The sequence below is a fragment of the Heliangelus exortis genome, chromosome 17, assembly GCF_036169615.1.
Source record: "Heliangelus exortis chromosome 17, bHelExo1.hap1, whole genome shotgun sequence".
Classification (NCBI taxonomy): domain Eukaryota; kingdom Metazoa; phylum Chordata; class Aves; order Apodiformes; family Trochilidae; genus Heliangelus; species Heliangelus exortis.
The window spans coordinates 11,674,215-11,693,572 of NC_092438.1; the positions used below are offsets into that span (position 1 = coordinate 11,674,215).

At 35.5% G+C, this 19,358-nt stretch overlaps 1 protein-coding gene across 1 annotated transcript; it reads left to right on the top strand.

Annotated features, from left to right (window-relative positions):
• Nucleotides 1–1,139: 1,139 nt before the first annotated feature.
• Nucleotides 1,140–17,487, top strand: LOC139804259 (transmembrane protein 180-like). Its single transcript, XM_071761318.1, has 7 exons — nt 1,140–1,255; nt 2,858–3,036; nt 3,768–4,502; nt 7,342–7,496; nt 8,714–8,797; nt 9,769–9,912; nt 17,257–17,487. Exons 2-7 carry the CDS (start codon nt 2,884–2,886, stop codon nt 17,384–17,386), a joined length of 1,401 nt encoding a protein of 466 aa, XP_071617419.1. The 5' UTR covers nt 1,140–1,255; nt 2,858–2,883; the 3' UTR covers nt 17,387–17,487.
• The last annotated feature ends 1,871 nt before the right edge of the window (nt 17,488–19,358 follow it).

Here is a 19,358-nt window from a genome sequence, read left to right on the forward strand (position 1 = left end):
TAGAGCAGCATTTCCCCTTAGTGTTACCCCTCGGGTGTAGGACAGCGTTTATTCTTAGTTCTGTCTTAATGTGGTTCAAGTCATGGAGGAAAGTTGAGGAAGACACCTGTGTATCCAACCAGTTTGTCAGGACTAGGGGGGATACACTACAGTTTGAGACCCAGTACAGCAGAGCATGAGGTCAGCCAGTGAGCTTCAGTCGAATTTATTATTGCTTGGGAAACCTACATCTCTACTTCATTCTCATGTTCTAGTTTCTTTCAGTGATTGTTGTCCAGCTCTGGGATAAATGCAAGCTGTGTCATATTGTGTCTCATTGGTTTAAGCAGCCGTCTTTTGGCTTGTGTATTAACACAGCTGTAACCATAAAGAATTTTGGAAAATTATTTGCCTTCTGTGAATCACAAAATGTCAACACCTGTGGTTCGACCAATTTCTATATAAAGGCTGACTATTAACAAGAGGGAGAAGATACTCATGCATGATTTCATTGTAGTACAATTAAAGAGCACATCTTCTGGGAAAGGAAGTGTAGTACCTCAACTTGTAATTGAACCTGTTTCATAAACAAGGTACTGGGCCAGATGTACCAATTAGTGCAAATAGTTGTGTCAGACCCTGTGTCTTACAATTAGTCATGGCTTGATTGCACATTGTTACAAGGCTTTTGTTTAAGAAATTCCTAATTTCTTCTTTCTTACTTGTCTGTTTTCTGAAGCTGAGGGAACCTTGTTTTTTTTAATTTGTGTATAGGAAGGAATCGAGTCAAATGTGATTTGAGAAATTACTATTAGGTTGCTGGTGAGGTTAGTGTGAAAGGTATTTATCCTTGGAGCTTATGGAATTTGAGGGAAAGGAGACATCTCCCAGTTGTCTATTTGATAACCCATGCAGGAGGCTTCAGAGAGAAATAGAGATGTTTACCTTTTCAAAATTCCTAATATCTACTACATAAATCACTTAATAAAGTGTATTTGTGAGGACTTGAATGTGCACTTCTTTGAAAATAAAGTGATACTTGTGAATAATATTATGAGTACTTTGCCAGTTAGCAATATCACACTTATTTTTAAAAACAAACATTTCAAATGGGCATCCTTTCAGTAACCCTATGTGTCATTTTAGGTTGCTCAGTAAATGTGAAGCCAAACTTGCTACAAAAAAGCAAAATTTAATCACCTGAAAATGGAATTGTCTCTACAGCTGTAGCTTTGTGAAAAATAACCTTGAAAATACACATCACAATCCTTCTCAAGTAAGTAAAAATTCATATTGTTACAAATACCTTATCTTTAGGGGGAAAAAACTGCTTCATGTTTTTTTTCACCTTAATTTTTTTTTTCTTCCCTGTAAAGTGAAGTTCATTGAATCATGTTTCATATTAGAACATCTTAAGTATACATATGAAAATGCATCCACATTTTATTTGCTCTATGAGAGCTGATTTTCTCTGTGTTGGGGGCATAAACTGCTGTTCATCCTCTGCCTTATCCAGTCCCTGCCTCACCTGTGGCTTTTGCCTGGCCCTTGCCTAGCATTTAGGAAGTCACCATCATCTGGCAGCAGCTTGTTTTCAGCCAGTTTGTAAACCACAGGAAGGTTGGAAACAGCCTTGGGTTTCATTTCCTGTTTCTTTCTTGGTCCTTTTTATGAGTTCAGGGAGCTGCTTATAGATCTGCTTATCATGCTGAGCAAGCAAATATTCAAAGTAAGTCTTTTGGTGGATATTTGAAAATTCCATGTAGGATAAAATTGTTAATATCCCGAGGAGCAAAGTGTGAACTATTGAGAAAAAGCAGATTGTAAAGCTCTGGAGTTTGTGTACATAGTAAGGCTGAAATTTGAACCTGAAGTTTCTCTGAATTAATGGCAAATGGCTTTCTTCACATAGATGTAAAATAAAACCTCAATTATAAACAGACCTGAGAGAAGTATTTTTTGTATTGAGCTTATAGAATGAAATGTGGTCAAGGACTACCTTTGGGTAGTCATTACCCTGTTTTAAAAGGTAGAGGTGCTCTGGAGCTAACTGGCATAGCTTATACCAAGCATGCTTAAGGTAATTGGATAGATGGAAAAAGCATCTTGAAAATGGTTGGCTGTACATCTGTATGATACATTGAAGAACTATATTGTTCAGAGGCTGAATCTCTTTTTTTGACAATTTTAAAATGCTGTGCATGTGTTACTAGATTCTATTTTCATGCAGTCTTTTATACAATGAAAATGTTTAAGCAATTGAAAAGTTGTTTGATTGGTTTATTTCTTCTATTTGTATTTCATTATTTTATTAGGTAAAATTATTGTTTCCATGGCTTGTTAACAATTAACATTTAAAAATGCAAGGACAAAATTTGGTATTTGCTGACAAGAAATATTCAACTAAGTGAATGTTGCTTTTGACATTCCTAGCAATGCAGTACATAAGGATATGAACTGAGTCACTTCATTCCTACACAGTCCATAATTTAAAAACTATTTAGCTAGGAAGAAAGATGCAAAATGTATGCAATTACTTTGAACTCTACACCAAAATTAGTGCTACCAATAGCTGATGTTTATGTTGAGGGATTTTTAAAATTTTTGTCTACATGTTCCATTGATTTTTAAGCATTGATTATATGTAGAACTGTCACTGGCTTAAAATTTGCATCTGTTCAATTTTGTGCTTGATGTCTTAACTCAGTAAAATGTGTCTTGCATTTTTTTAAAAAGGTAAGAATGGGGAAATTTTCTTTTAAGAATCCATTTCTATACCTCCAAGACAAGCAAATCTCCCATATAATTTTAATTTGTAAAATTATTTAACCAATTAATATAATTTTTTTTTTTTTTTTTTTTTTTTTTGTAACTTGAGGGAGAAGAGAGTCGAGCTTGTGGAAGATGAAGTTTGTTTTGGGAATTCATCCTAATTCACTGGCATATTCCATGACTACCTTAGGTGCTGGAATGATGAACAGCATCTTCAATTTCTACTACGTCAAACTTTTCCTAAATCGGTACAAAATTTCAGAAGTAGCATTTCATCAAGCACAGGTATTGCACATTGGAATATTTTTATTACTGTGGTATGTGTGTGTGTTATAAGAAAGTCAGTGATTTTTTTACTTCTGAATTGGATGCATAGCAACTGGCTATGTGGTAAATTAATTCTAAAATTAGTTAATGCATAAGCAATTGATGGTACACACAAAGCATATTCTTTACAGTATTTAGACTAAAAATCTCCAGAACTTAATTGTTTGAAAGATTTTTACCTTTGACAGACTGAAGTGGTGTTCTAAACTAATCTTGCACCTCAGCTCTAGATAGGTTTGACATTAGTGCTTTCTTATGGACTCTTTAGGTACTTAAATACTGTCTTTATTCTGCAAGTCATTATCCACATGAGTGACTCTTGTAAATGGTCTCCTGAAAGTAATGGGCCAGCTTATGTTTTGAATTACTTGCTGTGAGAGTAGTATCAGGAGTTGGCAAGATGAAAGCCCAGATATATAAGGTTTTGAAGGAGTAAAATCTTAGAGACAGAGGTTTATTTCAATATGTAGTTGGGCACCTGCTTACTTACTCCTCTTGTTTTTCAGAATTACTCTAAACCTCTAAATACTTTTAAGAATTGGGTCTCTTTTGATCTGAAAAGCTTTCATCTTTCTTTAGAGATTTATTTTAAATAAATAAGGTGTGTATTCCTTCTCTGTTTGTATAACCTCTGCAGATAAATCACGCTGATGATAAATTCTGTTGTGTTTCTTACTTGTTTGCCACAGGTTGTCTTTATGATATGGAATGCCATTAATGATCCTCTTTTTGGGTATATTCAAGACAACTCCAAGTTTGCATGCTGCTCAAAACGCCAGTTTTCAATTTTATATGGAGCTCCTTTATATGCATTAGCCTTTTTGCTTCCTTGGTTCCCTTGGAAACATTATGAAGAAGGTGACTGGCTAAGTGGTCTTCACCTCATCGTTGCCTTATGTGCTTTTGATGGTTTGCTTACATTTGTGCTTCTAGCACAGTGTGCTCTCTTTGCAGAGATTTCAACAAGACATGAGAGTAGGCTTCAGCTTATTAAATATAACCAAGTAGCAACATTAATCGGATCAACAAGCATTCTCTTTTGTGGGCTCATTTCAGATAATATGGAAAATTTTGCCTATTTTCAGGCATTCACTGTTTTGGTAGCAGCATTAGCAACAGCCTGTATGTATTACACAGGCAAATACAGTACCAGTCAATATGAGCAGAGAGGAATTTGTGTGGAGAATGCTCATCTGGAACGTGGTGATGGAGCTATGTCCTGGACCTCTGTAATTTCATTGACCAAACAGATTATGACAGAGAAAAACTTTTTATTTTTTGTAACAATGAACTTCTTCCAAGTCTTCCACCTAGCCTTCTGCAACAATTTTATGATGATCTTTGCAGATAATCTTATTCCTAAGGATGTTCTTTCTTCCTCAATAAGAAGTATCATGTATGGAGCAGGATTTATTTGTCCTCAGGTAGGTAGTTACACTTTTTTATTTCAAAATATGCAAACATGGTGTTTTACCAGTTTTCATTAGTTTAGGGTATCCATTTGCACTGCTGACAAAATGCTGTACTTGACATAAGCCATTGGCTATACTAAGAAATCTCTCTCACCAGTGCTCTAAAAGAAGAAAGTGCCTCTGTGTACAGGATAACCAGGTGTCAAGGGTAGGGTAGCGAGAACAGACAAATAGACAGACTGGTAGAATATTAGTTTATAAAACTGAGATGTGAGTATGAAAGGAAAGACTGTTTTGTATCCTACAGGGTTTGTAATATATAAATATAATGGAATAAAGAATGTGGTCAAGATAAAAAAGTCACTAGGTTTCATAATTCTTTTCTCTTTGATTTTGATTTAAATACATGATGAAAGAATAATCTTTTACTCAGGACGCTTCTGAGATAAACAGCACAAAACATCAGGAGAAATGTTAGGTATTATAATCATTGTTGAAATATGTAGTATCTCAGTCATAAGAACCAACCATAACTCTTAATAGCTGCTTTTAGGGAATAACATGTTCCCATTTATTTTGTTGTTTCCTGTCTTGGGCAGGAACATTTACAGGTAGAGAGAGAGGTTCTTGAGTCAAGACCTCAGTCAGGGAAGGGGGGAGTAATGAAGTGGTAAAGAAAACTCAGATGAGTAGCGTGTGAGAACAAGAAATGCAGGAAAAATATATCCCACAGAATGTAAACATACTTGTCTGCAGCAAACAAAACAATTCTGTTCATCCCCTTCTAACTTGTTTCATTGGATCTCTTAAAACTTGCACTATGTTTTTTTGTTGGATGATGAAAGAATACTCAAAATCTGACTTTCATCATAGGTGCTGAGGCTGTTCAGAAATTTCTGAAAATCAGTTTGTTATCTTAATTAAATGGCAATGGTTTTCAAGAAGTAATATGTAAAAGAAGATACATGAAAGCACAACTGGAATTCACAGCTCAATTTCAGTTACTGTTTTGGCTTCATGCGTAACTTAAAAATCCTAAAAATAACTTTTCTGTTCTGTAACTCCTAAATAACTCATTTCAACTTTTATCCTTACCACAGGCTTAATAGGTTTTTAAATGTAACGCAGTTATCAAATAAATTTTGGAAATAAATCAGAAACTGGAGAAGTTAGGAAAGCCTAAATAGTTTTACACTCAATATGTAACAGTCACTTTTGTTGATAAAATCAGTACGACACTGTGAAATGAACAATCTTTCAGAAAATGCATCTCTCTCTGCTTCCCAGAGACTCTTTGTCTTGTAGGTCACTGAACCGTAGAGAGTTTGCTCTGACCTTGTTTTTCTCAGGTTTTGTCCCTTTGAACTCAAGATGTAATAAGAGAATTCTCTGGTGGCAATGTCCTGAACTTCACTTACTGGAAAAGCACCCAGCTCATGTAAAATAAAGCCCCTTTTTATGAACTGTGTCTCAGTGGCCTGTACTAAGCTGGAATTCAGCTTCTGTCTTAGGTTCTTTTTAGTAGTAGGTGTAAATAATAAAAGCTGCCTACAAGGAAAACTTCTTTTCTGAAACAAATTTAAATTTGCAACATTTAGTCTTTTTCCTAGATATATTCAGCCTTAGAAACATGCAGGTAGTAAGGAATTTTCTAAATAATAATTACTTCTGAGCCAGGGTTATTCCTCAATTACAGGGGAGACAAGGTCGTGGTTATGACAATAGCAGGCCTTACACAATGCCTTACCATTTCTAGTGTAAGCACTTTATGCATAATGCTTGAAAACTGCCAGAGGTAGGAGTATATTTAAGTTTCTTTCCATTGGTTGTTTTGTTTTGTTTTTCTTATACCACCCTTTCAGATATTTTTGCCTCAGGTGGAAAACTTGAGCTTCTCTAAAACAGTATTTGCCACAGTAATCTTTGTCTGACTGTAGCATCTTGATTTTATTAATTATGTTAAAATATTTAAATTTGTGAGCAAATGTACAAATAAAATTCTTTCCTGTTTGTCATCTGAATTGCACTGTTCATCTTTGTAACAGAGAAAGGACAAAACTTTTATCTCTATAGTTTGAGTACTTTTTGTGACATTGGTGAGGACCACATACATGGAGGTGGTGACATAGATAAAAAGAACATGGTGCATCACAAAATGCCCTATTTAAAGTGGAAAGTGAGGAAAAATATAGAACTTAGACTATACCATTTTGATGAGTTTACTTGACTAGCTTTTCACATTAATTAATGCTTGTTAAGACTGTTGGAATTAAAATGTAGTTCTGTGTATTGTCCTCTGGCACCTGCCTTTCTCTACTTGCTATTAAAGTCTCTACCTTGCTTCAATCAGTTGTCTTAGTGAGGTTACTTTATCAACTTAGAAGTTGTGCTTGCTTTTGTAAATGTCAGTGAAAGTAGTAATATTAATGAAAGAGCAATTATTGAAAATATTTTTTATCTGCAGTTAAAATTCAGATAGAAGGGTACCTGTTTACAGTTAACTTACTGCAAAGGTAATTTCTTCAAAGGATATAAAACATGAAGGTCATCAGCATTAAATAGTAGGCAATGTGGGAAAAAGTATTTTCCTCAAGATATAGTAGGTTTTGAGTGAAAGGAGACCATTCTTACCTGGTAGAGGTAGCATAGGAAGAGCTACTAGATAGATCTCTTTGTTCAGTTCCTGTTTTTTGTTTGTTTGTTTGCATTGCAGTTCTTAGAAAGGTTTGGTCTAGTTTTTTCTTTAGTGGATAGTAATATTTTATGTCTGGTTTGTGCTTTATAACCCTCCTAATGCTGAGATACTGTACTGTGTCTTTTAATCATGTCTGTTCATGTATTATCTTTTCAGTGCCTCGTTCTTCTCAGTCATGCTTCGTTGAAGAAGTTTGGTTATTACAGAATCATCTTGTTTTCCTTTTACTTTGAAGGAGTAGCTGCTGCTGTCATGTTTGCTCTAGGGCCAGAACACTATTATCTATTGGCACTTTATCTCACCACAAACATGTAAGTGAATACACTTCCCTATTCCTAGACATTGCTTAAATAATTTTAACAGAGTGGACACTTGTTTTTGATAGCATGAAGATTTTACTACTTCTTTTATAGTTTTCTTTCTATTCTTTTTCACTTGTCAGAAAAGTTAATGAAGGAACTCTTAAGAGATTGCTAGGAAAGCTCAGACCTCATTTTGTATTGCATGTGTCCTGCAATATATAGGATAGATTGTTGCACTGCAAAACAACCATCAGTATGTTGAGTATCTGTTAGATAACCAGTGCTCAGTCATATTTTCTCTGGTACTGGGTAAGTATGGTGCCAAGGAGTAGTATTTTGACAGAAGTGCTGTGTTCTGATACATGGAAAGCCTTATTTTAAAATAAAGACCTGTTTGTATCACAGTATTTTTACTTTTCATCTTTACTTTTTCATTTTCTATTTCATTGCTTTCTTTCCACATGGTCTTCCTTACTTTCCTTTTATCTCCCTTCCCCCCTTTTTCATTCTTATTTTCAGTATTTTAGCCACAGGCTACTAAAACACTGACCTGTGTGAGCTATAAATTGAATTTCATTACCTACATACTTTAAAAGATGAAGATACATTTTGGGTTTCCCTGGAAAAAATTCTAGTTGTTCAAAGCCTCTTGTAAGTAAAAGCTAATCACACTCCAAATCTAGTAAGACATAGAAATCATATCTGGGTTTACAATTTCACTTAGGATTTTGTTAAGAGCTGGCATTGTGTGTATGTGTGTGTGTGTGTGTGTGTGTGTGTGTGTGTTTAAATGCCTCTGTGTGCATGTATAGGATTGCATATAAAATATTTTTACTATTCTAATTCTCTCACTTGGAAGTTTTTCTTCCTTGTTGTCTTTTCCAATAATGCTCATGTCCCTTTAAGAGGAAATTTTCTCAGGGGTTATTTTCTCCACGTTATTTCAAATGACAGTCACTGATAATCTGAAACAAATGTTTATTACCTTTTGCAGTGTCTAGGAAAAGAGCAGAAAACCACCATCTTTTAGGCTTCATGTTAATTTCTAATTGTTAGTGAAGAATAGCTCTATTAGAGCTATTTCAGAACTGCTATTTAAATCACCAGGTTTTTAAACAACATCTCATCTTTGTGTTAGGGTGTATGTGCTAAAATGTTGGTTACGATTTCATTATGCAAGTGTGTATAAGAACTGTGACCATCTTAAATATTTTGTCTTTCTTTAGGGTAATTGTACAAGCTTCATTTAGTTTGTTCAATTTGCCTTTGGCAGATATTGTTGATGCAGATTTAATAAAGCACAAACGGAGGTATGTCAGTCTTAACCATTTTGCTTTAATTGTTATCTATTTACTACGTTACTCTTTTGTAAATTAAATTGTGTCGAAGTAAAGACAGTAAATTATCTTGGATCCTTGACACAAGTACTTTTTGTAGGAGCAGCTTAGTGTAAGTACAGATAAAAACTTTAAAAGAGGTTCCTGTGGTTATTCCAGCAGAGTAATTTAAATGGTGTTAGGTCATTGAATTACACTATAGTATAAGTGAAGTCTTTAGGTTTTGTGTGGTTTTGTTAGCTTCAATTGAGTTATTTTGTAACCATATACATCTGTTGTCACTTAGGGAATTTTTTTGAATAAGGCCTTTCTAGCATAGAGAAAGCATTTAGAAAGTTTTATCTGTGCTATGTAAAGTGCAAATTTCAAAGTCTGGCTAGTTACTGTTATCACTTGAAATAAAAAATGATAAAACCTGCTGTGCTGTAGCATACTATTGCCCACAGATCTTTTTGGGATTTTACCAAAGTGCAGATAATTCTCTACTGGTTCCATCAGTGTTTGTAGAAATGCAGATTCAATCGTGGTCACTGTAGTAAAGGACTTGGCTCTCAAAGGTGACAGCTATTGCTTTCATGGAGAAAAAAAAAAAGCCTCCTTTTCTGGCCTCATGCATGTAAAATTTTAAGTTGTAGTTAATTCTCCATGCACTGTTCAGTCTAACATACCTTCATTAATTACTCATTGGGCACAGAGTTGAACTTGAGTGGAAGTCATTTCAGAATTGAGGCCCAGCTGTATATGTACTCCAGAGGTTTATTACCTTTCATTTCCAAAGAAAGTTAAATTCTTTATGATAGCTGATTTGTTTGCTATAATATTTGTGAACTATAAAGCTAAGTATGATGGTTATTATTTGCATATAAACAGGAATATTTGAAATTAACTGTTGGAATTAACATAAATTTGTGGTGTGCATTTGTTTTTTTCCCTAAATACTTTAGATCCCCACTTTCCTCTATGGTTTTTGGTACCAATGCTTTATTTACCAAACCTGCCCAATCTTTGGCTCCAATGCTTGTGGTTACAATACTAAATCAATTTGGATATGAGAACCTGAAAAATGAAATTGCTAAACCTGATCCAAGGTAAGTTCTAAAGGAATACTTCAAGTCATATAAATTAACATGAAATAATCCTGTAGTCTAAAAAGCAAATTAATCTGCAATTAGTTTGCATCAACTGCAATTCAAAAACGAGTGCTTTAAAATATTTTCCATTTGTTTTTCACCTGTGTAGAAATATTTTCTAAACTTTTTTAAAAAATAGATCATTTTATCAAACAATGCACATGAGGATATCTACCTAATTTTGAAAACCAAAGGATACATCTCAGTAGTTGACAGTCTCTTGTTCTGCTGCAAATAAAAAGTATGTTTGAGATCACCTAATACCTTTTATTAAGATATACATGTTGTCCTGGCTTCTATGTTTTGTTTATCTCATAAACCTGCTTCCTTAAATATATAATCCTAACAGGATCTATTAAGGATACATTTTTATTGTGGAGAAAGCAGTATAATCGCTGGAGGAAGGAAATTTGTCTCAAGTAGGAGTATAATTTTGGTTTTAATAATACTTATCATGCTGATGCTAATGATTTCATTGCAGTCCCTGCAGACCTTAATACAGAGAGTAAAGCTGTGGTTGCTGGTTACCACATTGGGAATGCACAGGCTCTTATAAAAACAAATTAACAGGAAGTGAATACACTGAAAGAGGCACAGGCTGTGTATTTATGACCAGCAAGAGGAAGTGGCAATGTAAGGAATAACTAAAGTCAGGACTAAAGGGCAGAAATCAGTCCTGATTATAACGTGATTATCCTGAGAGCTACATAGCTCTCCTAAGTTTTGAATAGAAACCTTAAAAAAATATATATAGTAGGTAACTGCACATGATTTTTGTGGAGGTAGCTCTTGAAGTAGAAATGACTGGTTTTGCATTACTTAAGACTGGAAGAATGTTTTGTAATTGAGGAATTTTAAAAAAACATTGCCAGAAGTGTGACATAAAAGAACAACAGGTGGTCTTCAGAAAATCATCCTGACACAAGCAAAGACAGCTTAAATTTGAGGCTACTTGTGAGAACCATTAGTTGTATTTTAATGCATTCTTTAGATTGTCAGCCAGGGAGGGATGTGTAGAGGACACAAACCTCATTATACTGTCAAATAAGATGAGTGAGTTTTACAGGAGAGGGGTAGCTTAAACTGGATGTGGATGTGAAAGGGCTGAATATATTAATCCTGATGATTCAGAGAAATTCAGATTTGAAACATAGAAACTGCAGTTCTGATCCCTTTCAACCAGAGAAATGAGCCCTTTGTGGATACATTTTAAACCACAGTAGTTATAAATTTTTTTCCCCCCCATAAGTAGCCTCTGGACTATGGCAACAATAGATTTATTATATTTAGCTTTGAAATATTTTGAATACTCAATCTCTAAAGCCTATATTTTCATTTTAGTCATGCTGAAATTTGACTTACTTCTCTAGGGCAAGGAACAGCATCAAGGTACAAAGCTGAGCTCAGTTAATCACAGACCACCTGAAATATACTATATATTTCTTTTGCACATCCCTTCAAAAAATTCTTACAAATGATATAGTCTGCATGTGTTCTGTGTATGTGAGAATGTGCACATCCTTCACTTTGCAAATTGTCTACAATGTGGAAATTCAGTCCACAATGACCAGACTACTCAAGGTTGTTTCTAGGGAGTCAATTTACTCATGGCAATGTACTCAGACCACTGACTGAGCTGAAGTTACTTATACATACTAAATCTTACCAGCTGATATTTCAGCCATAAGCAAGACAGCTAAAATACACTTAAACAACTAAGTTTTTTGGGAACAAACAGAAGCTGAATACAAGAATTTCCTTAAAATATTTTCAAACTGTTTTGAAAAAAAAAATCACATATATGAATTACATACAGAAAATTGTTATGACCCATGCCATTACAATCTCAGCTGTGTCCATGCTCCTTCTCCAAAGCTGGCAGTATCTATTAAGTGTTCTGGAAAGCATTAACTTTAATAGGTGTAGTGGTAGTGAATTGTGAAGATAACACAGAGGACCCTTATTCTGCATTTTTGGGGTCCTAAATAAGTCTTAAGAGTTTTCAGCAATGTTGTTTACTGAGAGAGAAGATACAGTTCAAAATCATAAACAATGTGCTGAATTTTAAATTCTTCATTGAACTGAAAGCTAAACCATAGCAACAATGATGGAGCAGCTAATCCTGGAAACCACTTCCAGGCACATTAAGGGCAATAAACTCATCAGTAGTAGTCAGCATGGCTTCACCAAGGGGAAGTCGTGCTTGACCAACTTGATACGAACTTCTACAATTAAATGACTGCTCTGGCTGACCCAGGAAGAGCAGTGTAAATTGTCTACCTGGAGTTCAGTAAGGCCTTATAAGATCCTCAGAGGATGAAAACTATTGATACACAGGCTGCATGAGCAGCCAGTGAGATGCTTTAAAAACTGGGTGAATGGTCAGGCCCAGAGAGTGCTGATCAGTGGAGGCCAGTTACTAGTGGTGTACCCTAAGGGTCTAATACTGGTCCAGTCCTGCTTAACATCTTCATTAATGATCTGGTTGGTGGGACAGGATGTACCTGCAGGAAGTTTGGTTAGGACACAAAACTGGGAGGTGTGGCTGGTACATCAGAGGGTCATGCTGCCATCCAGAGGGATCTCAATAGTCTGGAGAAATGGGCTGCCAGGAACCTCAGGAAGTTCATCAAAGAGAAGTGCAAAGTCCTGCACCTGGGGAGGAAAAGCCCCATGCATGAGTGTATGCTGGGGGTCACTCTGCTGGAAAGCACCTTGGCAGAAAAGAACCCGGGGTTCTGGTGGACACCTAACTGAACATGAGCCAGCAATGTGCTCTTTTGGCAAAGAGGCAAATGGTATCTTGGGCTGCATTAGACAAATATTGCCATCAGCTCAAAGGAGGTGATCAGCACTGTTCAGCCATGGTGAGGCCACATCTGGGGCACTGTGTCCATTTCTGTTCTCAGTACAAGACAGGTGTGGAAGTACTGCTGAGAACCCAACAAAGGACCACAAAGGGACTGGATCACCTCTCCTATGAAAAAAGGATGAGAGAGTTGGGACAGGTCAGCTTGATGAAGTGAAGGCCCAGGGAGGGATCTTCTTAATGTTATAAATACCTTAAGGAAGGGAGCAAAGGTGGTAGATTCAGGCTGGGCAGGACAGGACCAGAGGCAATGAGCATAAACTGAAACACAGGAGGTTCCCTCTACACATCAGGAAAGAAGTTTTTTACTGTGAGGGCAACTTAGCAGTGGAACAGATTGCTCACTGGAGCTGTGGACTCTCCATCCTCAGAAATACTCTAAATCTGTCTAGACACAGTCCTGGGCAGCTGGCTCTGTGTCACCCTGCCTGAGCAGAGGTTTGGAGCAGATGACCTCTAGAGGTCCATTCCAATCTCAACCATTCTGTGAACATGATTCCAGTATTTGATGATAGTAAAAATGTGGGTATGTTACAGTTATAGACAGGGAGTTGCTTTTTATATACAGATACTGTCTGTTTGTCTGTTGCATTAATTGTCTGCCACAGTTATTTCACAGATCCTCTTACAAAGCAGAAGAATCTTAAGATGTATCTGATTAGCTGAGTTTAGTTTGGGTGGGGTTTTTTTCTGTGGATTGTATGTTAAATCTTCTGTGGAGTGAATGGAGAAAAGTATTAGCAGACTATCTCCTTCAGAAATGTCCAGATGTCTCCCTTATCTTTTTCATCAAAATTTTTATTCTCAGCAACTTTCCCAGCTTTTGCTGTAGTAAACCACAATTCCTGCATTGAGTATCCTGTTGAAAATTAAGAAAATAAACTTTTCTTGTTCACACTGATTTTTGTGTAACAGTGTAATTTGATTTCCTCAGATCTTATTTCTTCATTATTGGTTTCTCAAGACGACGTGGAATGCTGGAGCTCACAAACTTTCTGGATGAGTTCAACTTGCATATAAAAAAAGGTTGTAGCTTACAGGGGAAGGATATAAATTTTTCTCTCCTACTTTATTTTCTTACACATTTGATAGCATTTTATTAATAGTATATTGCCTTCATAAGTGGGCTTCATAAATATTCTGTCTTTGGTTTTCATCTTATAAAAAAGTATCAAAAAATATCTATTGAAAGCTACCTACTGGGACAAATCTTGTGTCTTCTGATTCTTATGCCTCCAGCAAAACACCTGTAAGATGACACTCACTCATCTGCAGCTCCTCAATTATTCCAGTGATGACATTTTGGTTCTTCAGCTATGGAATATTATGACTCTCTGACATCCTCCATGATCAGGATGTTGGTTTTTAAGCTTTGCTGTCGTTTGTTGCTGCCAAGCAATTCACACATATGTGTTCTCTGCCTCAGTAAAGACAACATCACTGAGCAGCTTATTAGTACAAAGGGCTGAAGTGGGTGAAATTCTTATCCCAGAATACCTTCTGAGACAACAGTTCATCATTATCTCAGTAGCATCTGTTACAGTTGTATTTTGCAGGGCACTCAAGCTGGTAAGACAGGGAAGAGGTTTTCTTTAATCTGTGAGATACCGTAATACCTCCAGCTGGATGGTTAAGGTTCATTAGAAATGAGAAGATGCTTAAAACTGAACAGCAGTTCTGGTCCTGTATTAGACCAAGCATTCCAAAGACCTTGGGTATCTTTCTCTTCCTCTCTACTGAAGCCTTTGAACTGACCATTTGCACTGCTGACTTCTTCAGCAGTGCCATTCTGCCTCAGTGGTAGTGTCTTCCTTCTTAGGCACAGAGGTGTCTTCTTCCTTAGGAAAAACCCAGTATCTCTTCCTTTTGTCTTGGGTTTTGGTGGAAACTTTTTCACCCACAAGGTTGGCCTCTATACTCTACACAATTCCATATGTATTAACACAATTTTATATACATTAAAAAAACCATTGTAGCACATTCTTAGAAAATGGGGTCACTTCTTCCAAAAAGTTAAGCATTTTTAGTAGAAGGTAGCTTAAAAAGTATTTTTTAACATCCTCAGAATTTGAGAAACAGCTTGCAGAATGGATGGCCCTGTATTGTTTGTTTGGTTTTTTTTGTTGGGTTTTTTTTCCATTGCACTGTCACAATAGCAAACCATTACCTGGCACGTGTGGTATGGGTTGTTTCTGTTTTGTTTTTGTTATTTGTTTGTTGGTTTGTGTTTGTTTTGATTTGGTTCGGTTTGGGTTTTTTGTTCATTTTGGTTTTTGGCTTTTGGTTTTTTTGTGGTTGGTTGGGATTTAGTTTGGTTTTTTCTTCCTGTGGAAAAGATACCTTGTTTAAAAACTCCCTCTTATGGACAGCCACTGCAACTACAGGTAACTTCTTTTAAAGTCTGCTTTTCAAATTCATTCTAAAGAGAGAAGTAATGTCACAGCAACACTTCATTATTTATTTGAGGTATTTTAAACTGTTGATGCTTTCACATTAAATTACTGGACTAAATCAAATTCTGTTCAGTTATATTCGGGCTGTTCAGTGAAAGATTGTATGTTTTACTCCTGTATGCAGAAAATGTAGACAAGGAAATTTCTGAAGTTACAAGTTTACTTGTTAATACAATGAAATCTGAGCTCTGCTCTTGATTTATACCAGTCCCTTAAAGAAATATTATCCCATTCCTTGCTCTGTGTACTATAGATATTTTTCATAATCTCTGAAATAAGATTTTACATTACAATAAGTAATACTATTTTCTTAAACTGATATTTTTCCAGTGAAACCAAATCAGCATGAGCAGATGTTATTTCTTGTTTTGTCCTTCCTGAAGTCCGTGTAGAAAGATGGAATAATTTTAGTATTGAAAACTCTTTAACATGCAGAACAGGCAAAGTACAAGCCCAGACATCCTGTTAACTGTGTCATTGTCCTATTTTCAGCTTTAGATAGGGAAGATTTGGCTGTGGCCTCCTTGTTGGCACTGCTCATGCAGTTCTCTATTAGCAGTTGTGATGGAGTTATGCATGTTGTGGTCCCTTGTTTACTCACAGGTGGAATGAAAAAGCAGTTGAATACAGGAGAGTAAACAACATCCAAATGGTAAATTATTGCCACTGCCAATAAACACTGGCTGTGGACCAGTGACCTGCTAGTGACCACTTCCATTCTTAAAGGCAATGGCCCCAGTGATTCACTCGTGAGCCTGTGGGGGTTTTTTGTTTTCTTCTGTAGCACTGGCATGGAGATGACTTTGAGATTAATTGTGATCATTGTATGAGGGTGTGTCTGCACTAAGGAATAGATCTGGGCTATGCTGGAGACTGTTTAAACACAGTGAAACATGAGTTGATTCTTTTATTGGTTCAGATAAATTTTTAGGGTTTATTCAGAAGCATGCTCAAGTTAATGAGGTGATTTTCACAGATTTCAGCTTTTGATTCTCTGAGCCTCCTATCTCATCCCTGAATGCAGAAGGAAAAAAAAAAAACGAAACAACATAAATTGCATAAATTGCCTTATGGAGAGAAAGATCATTTAGGGGCTGTTTGAGTTGACTTTCCTGATATTTAATTAGATTCCAGTAATTAACAGCATGCCAGTAGATAATTATTCTAGCTACCAAATGAATGGTTTGAGCTCTCAGAAACCATACTGATCATAAAATGGAACTTTACTCCTATATTTTTTTCTTTCATATTTGCCTTTATCTTTTATTGCTTAGACAATATTTAGATGAGAAAATACCATACAGCCATGAGAGTAAATGAGTGTTAATTTTGTATTTATTATTTTTTTGGTTTATATTGTAATAATTTATTTTAAAACAAAAATAAAGCTTGGTGTTTCAAGCAGCCCTTTACACCATACCTGAGTATTGTACATTGACCATGACTTCCATCTAGCACTCAGCAACTATAATGACACATTATATGGAAAGTTAGTAGCATAGATTTTAATTTAAGTAAAATAATTTCATATGAAAATATTTGCTTCTCTTTTCTACTTTTCTTTCTCTTTCAGATTTTTCAGTCTTACAAAAGCTTTTCTGATGCTCTGCTGTATAATTGGATTATATTGCTTAAATTGATTTTTCTATTACGTAATACAGCTGTGTGCTAAAGGAGCAAGCAGGATTTCTTAGGTTGCCTGCAGTGTATTAAAATTAACTCTGTGTGCTAATTATCTCATTTCCTCCAAGCTATTATGGAAAAAGTAAACAACATAATTGTATGTATAATTGGAAAATATAATTGAAGTATGTTTGATATCTGAGATATTTATTTTGTTTAGAATTTATTGTACACAATAAGGTGTATATGCTGTTTATGTATATATAATATGAATGCTTTAAAAATAATTTGTTGTGATTTGAGTGTGAAAGTTAATCTTCTTCATCCTGAAAGCTGTGTTTTCATCTTTTTCACCAGTTTGCTTTTAGGTCTTCACGATGCCATGTTCTATTTCATCTGTCTGGTTCCCCTTTGCATTGCAGTCATACAGATCCTGATGTGGACTCCTTTTTCAATCCAGAATAGTCATATGACACCTGTACACTGAATATGTAATGGTCAGTAAATCTTCTCCTGAACTGCACCACAAAAGAGCCAGTATGTTTTAGATCTGAAAAAGCAAAATTATAGTAAATGGATTATGAGACCAGACAGAGCTTTGAGCCATTTCAGTGAAGTGGTGTTCTGCAGTCTATGTGGGCTATAACACAGGTAACATTAACCTGCACAGAGTTTAGTCTGGTTCAGTTGTTTGCCTTTAGTGGGCTTTATCCTTTATTACTAAATAAAGTAGTTTCTGGTATATACTGGTCACTGTTAACTCCTTTGGAGAATGGATATGGCAGATCAGGTAAAGAAGTCCCAACCCAGGAGCTGGAGTTTTCTTAAACTTAGTGAAAGGTGGTGGATTACTTTTGCCATATTGATAAAATGCAGATCTCTGAAGACATCTGGAAGAGCCTGGTGGACATCCCATGGCAGGGAAATTAAGAGAAAAATGCAGGTGGTGTCTAGCTGACCAATATCAAGACAAATCTGACAGCTACCAAAGAGCCAAGAGTAGTTAACTAACCTGTGAAAGTCTGTGGACAGCTAAAGAAAAAAAAAAGATTAAAATGCTGTTAAATTAAGTTTTACTGCATATGGAAAAAGCTCCATATGTCCTCACTGGTTTTCTGAATGTCTCTAGTTGGTGGTAGATGGATGCAGTTTTCTGGCTTTAAATAGGAAAATTATTTTGAAGGTACCATATTGTTAGTACTTCATACAGAATGTCAGTGTGGTAAGAAAAAAGTTAGCATATGGCTGTAGTAGTGTTCAGTTAGTTGGACAGATCTAAACACACAAATACTGAATCAAACTTCCTGCTTAGTAGTGTTATGTTGGCAAACTCATTTGATGCACAGATAGTGGAAGTTAATTTCTGATTAATGATGTTGAAGTTGGTCAACTCCTGTTTAATCCTTGACAAAATGTTTTCACTTAAGCTTTTAAATGGATGTCTCGATTTTTATAAAATAAAGTTGGGTTTTTTTTGACAAATGTTGGAAATACTGAATCCTCTCTTTATTATACACATTGAATAAAAAGATACAATTGCATGTTTACAATGCTCCTGTTTAATAAAGATTTTTTTTTCCTCCAGTATATCCAGCAAGTAATTGTGTGATGATAAATAGCTTAAATAGAATATGATCACTTCCATTTTGCTCTTTGTTTTGCTTGGGCAAACATAATTTTAGAGGCAATGTTGTTACAGAGTGTCAGTGTCTTGAAATTACAAGAAGGTGCATTGTTTACCTCCCAGATTTTAAGTACTGAGCCAGCTCAGTTCTAAGCTCTATGTTTATCGTGATAGTAATCTGGAAAAGAAGGGAGGGCAAGAAGTTACCCTGCATTTTGATGGACACTTGGATAATTTAATGGAGGTCTGAGGTTTGAAATACCAGTGTTGAAAAAAATAGCCTTTTGTGCATTTTTGCTTTTTACGTTTGTAGATTAGAAGCAGTGTTGTTGCCTTGCCTTTTTTGAAGTGCACAGAGCTTTCAAAGTGATGAGTGAAAAAGCAGGATAGCATTGTTAAATATTTAGAAATCCAAATGGAACCTTTGATAGGAATATGAAGATTGATGATAAAATGTAAGAAGCCAGAAGTGTGATGAAGTTTTAAGCTGCGTTATCTGTTTTTTATCTCTGTCTTGTCAGAGGTAACATTATTCATTTGCATTGCACATTCTAGTAACATTATGTATACATACTACTGTCACTTGTATTTACATATCCAAAGAATATTTATACAAAAACCAGAGCTGAAATGGACTGTGTGTTTAGATTCTGAATTTTAAAAGATTTACTGCACTGTATATATGAATTTTCTGCCTGAGAGGCAGAATGGGAAAAAGCCAAAGGTAAGAATCTGTAGGAATTTACTTTAATGTAATATTTGTTGTATGAAACTGTCTTCTCCATGACACTTGCTTTAAAACAGTAGTAAGTAACTTAAAATAGTTTTATTTGCC

Excerpts from the sequence above, each read along its gene's own strand:
- LOC139804259 (XM_071761318.1), top strand. The coding sequence starts at position 2,884 with ATGAAGTTTGTTTTGGGAATTCATCCTAATTCACTGGCATATTCCATG. Across the intron at positions 4,503-7,341 it reads CAGGATTTATTTGTCCTCAG|TGCCTCGTTCTTCTCAGTCA; the intron begins GTAGGTAGTTAC and ends TTATCTTTTCAG. Across the intron at positions 9,913-17,256 it reads ATTGCTAAACCTGATCCAAG|TTTGCTTTTAGGTCTTCACG; the intron begins GTAAGTTCTAAA and ends CTTTTTCACCAG.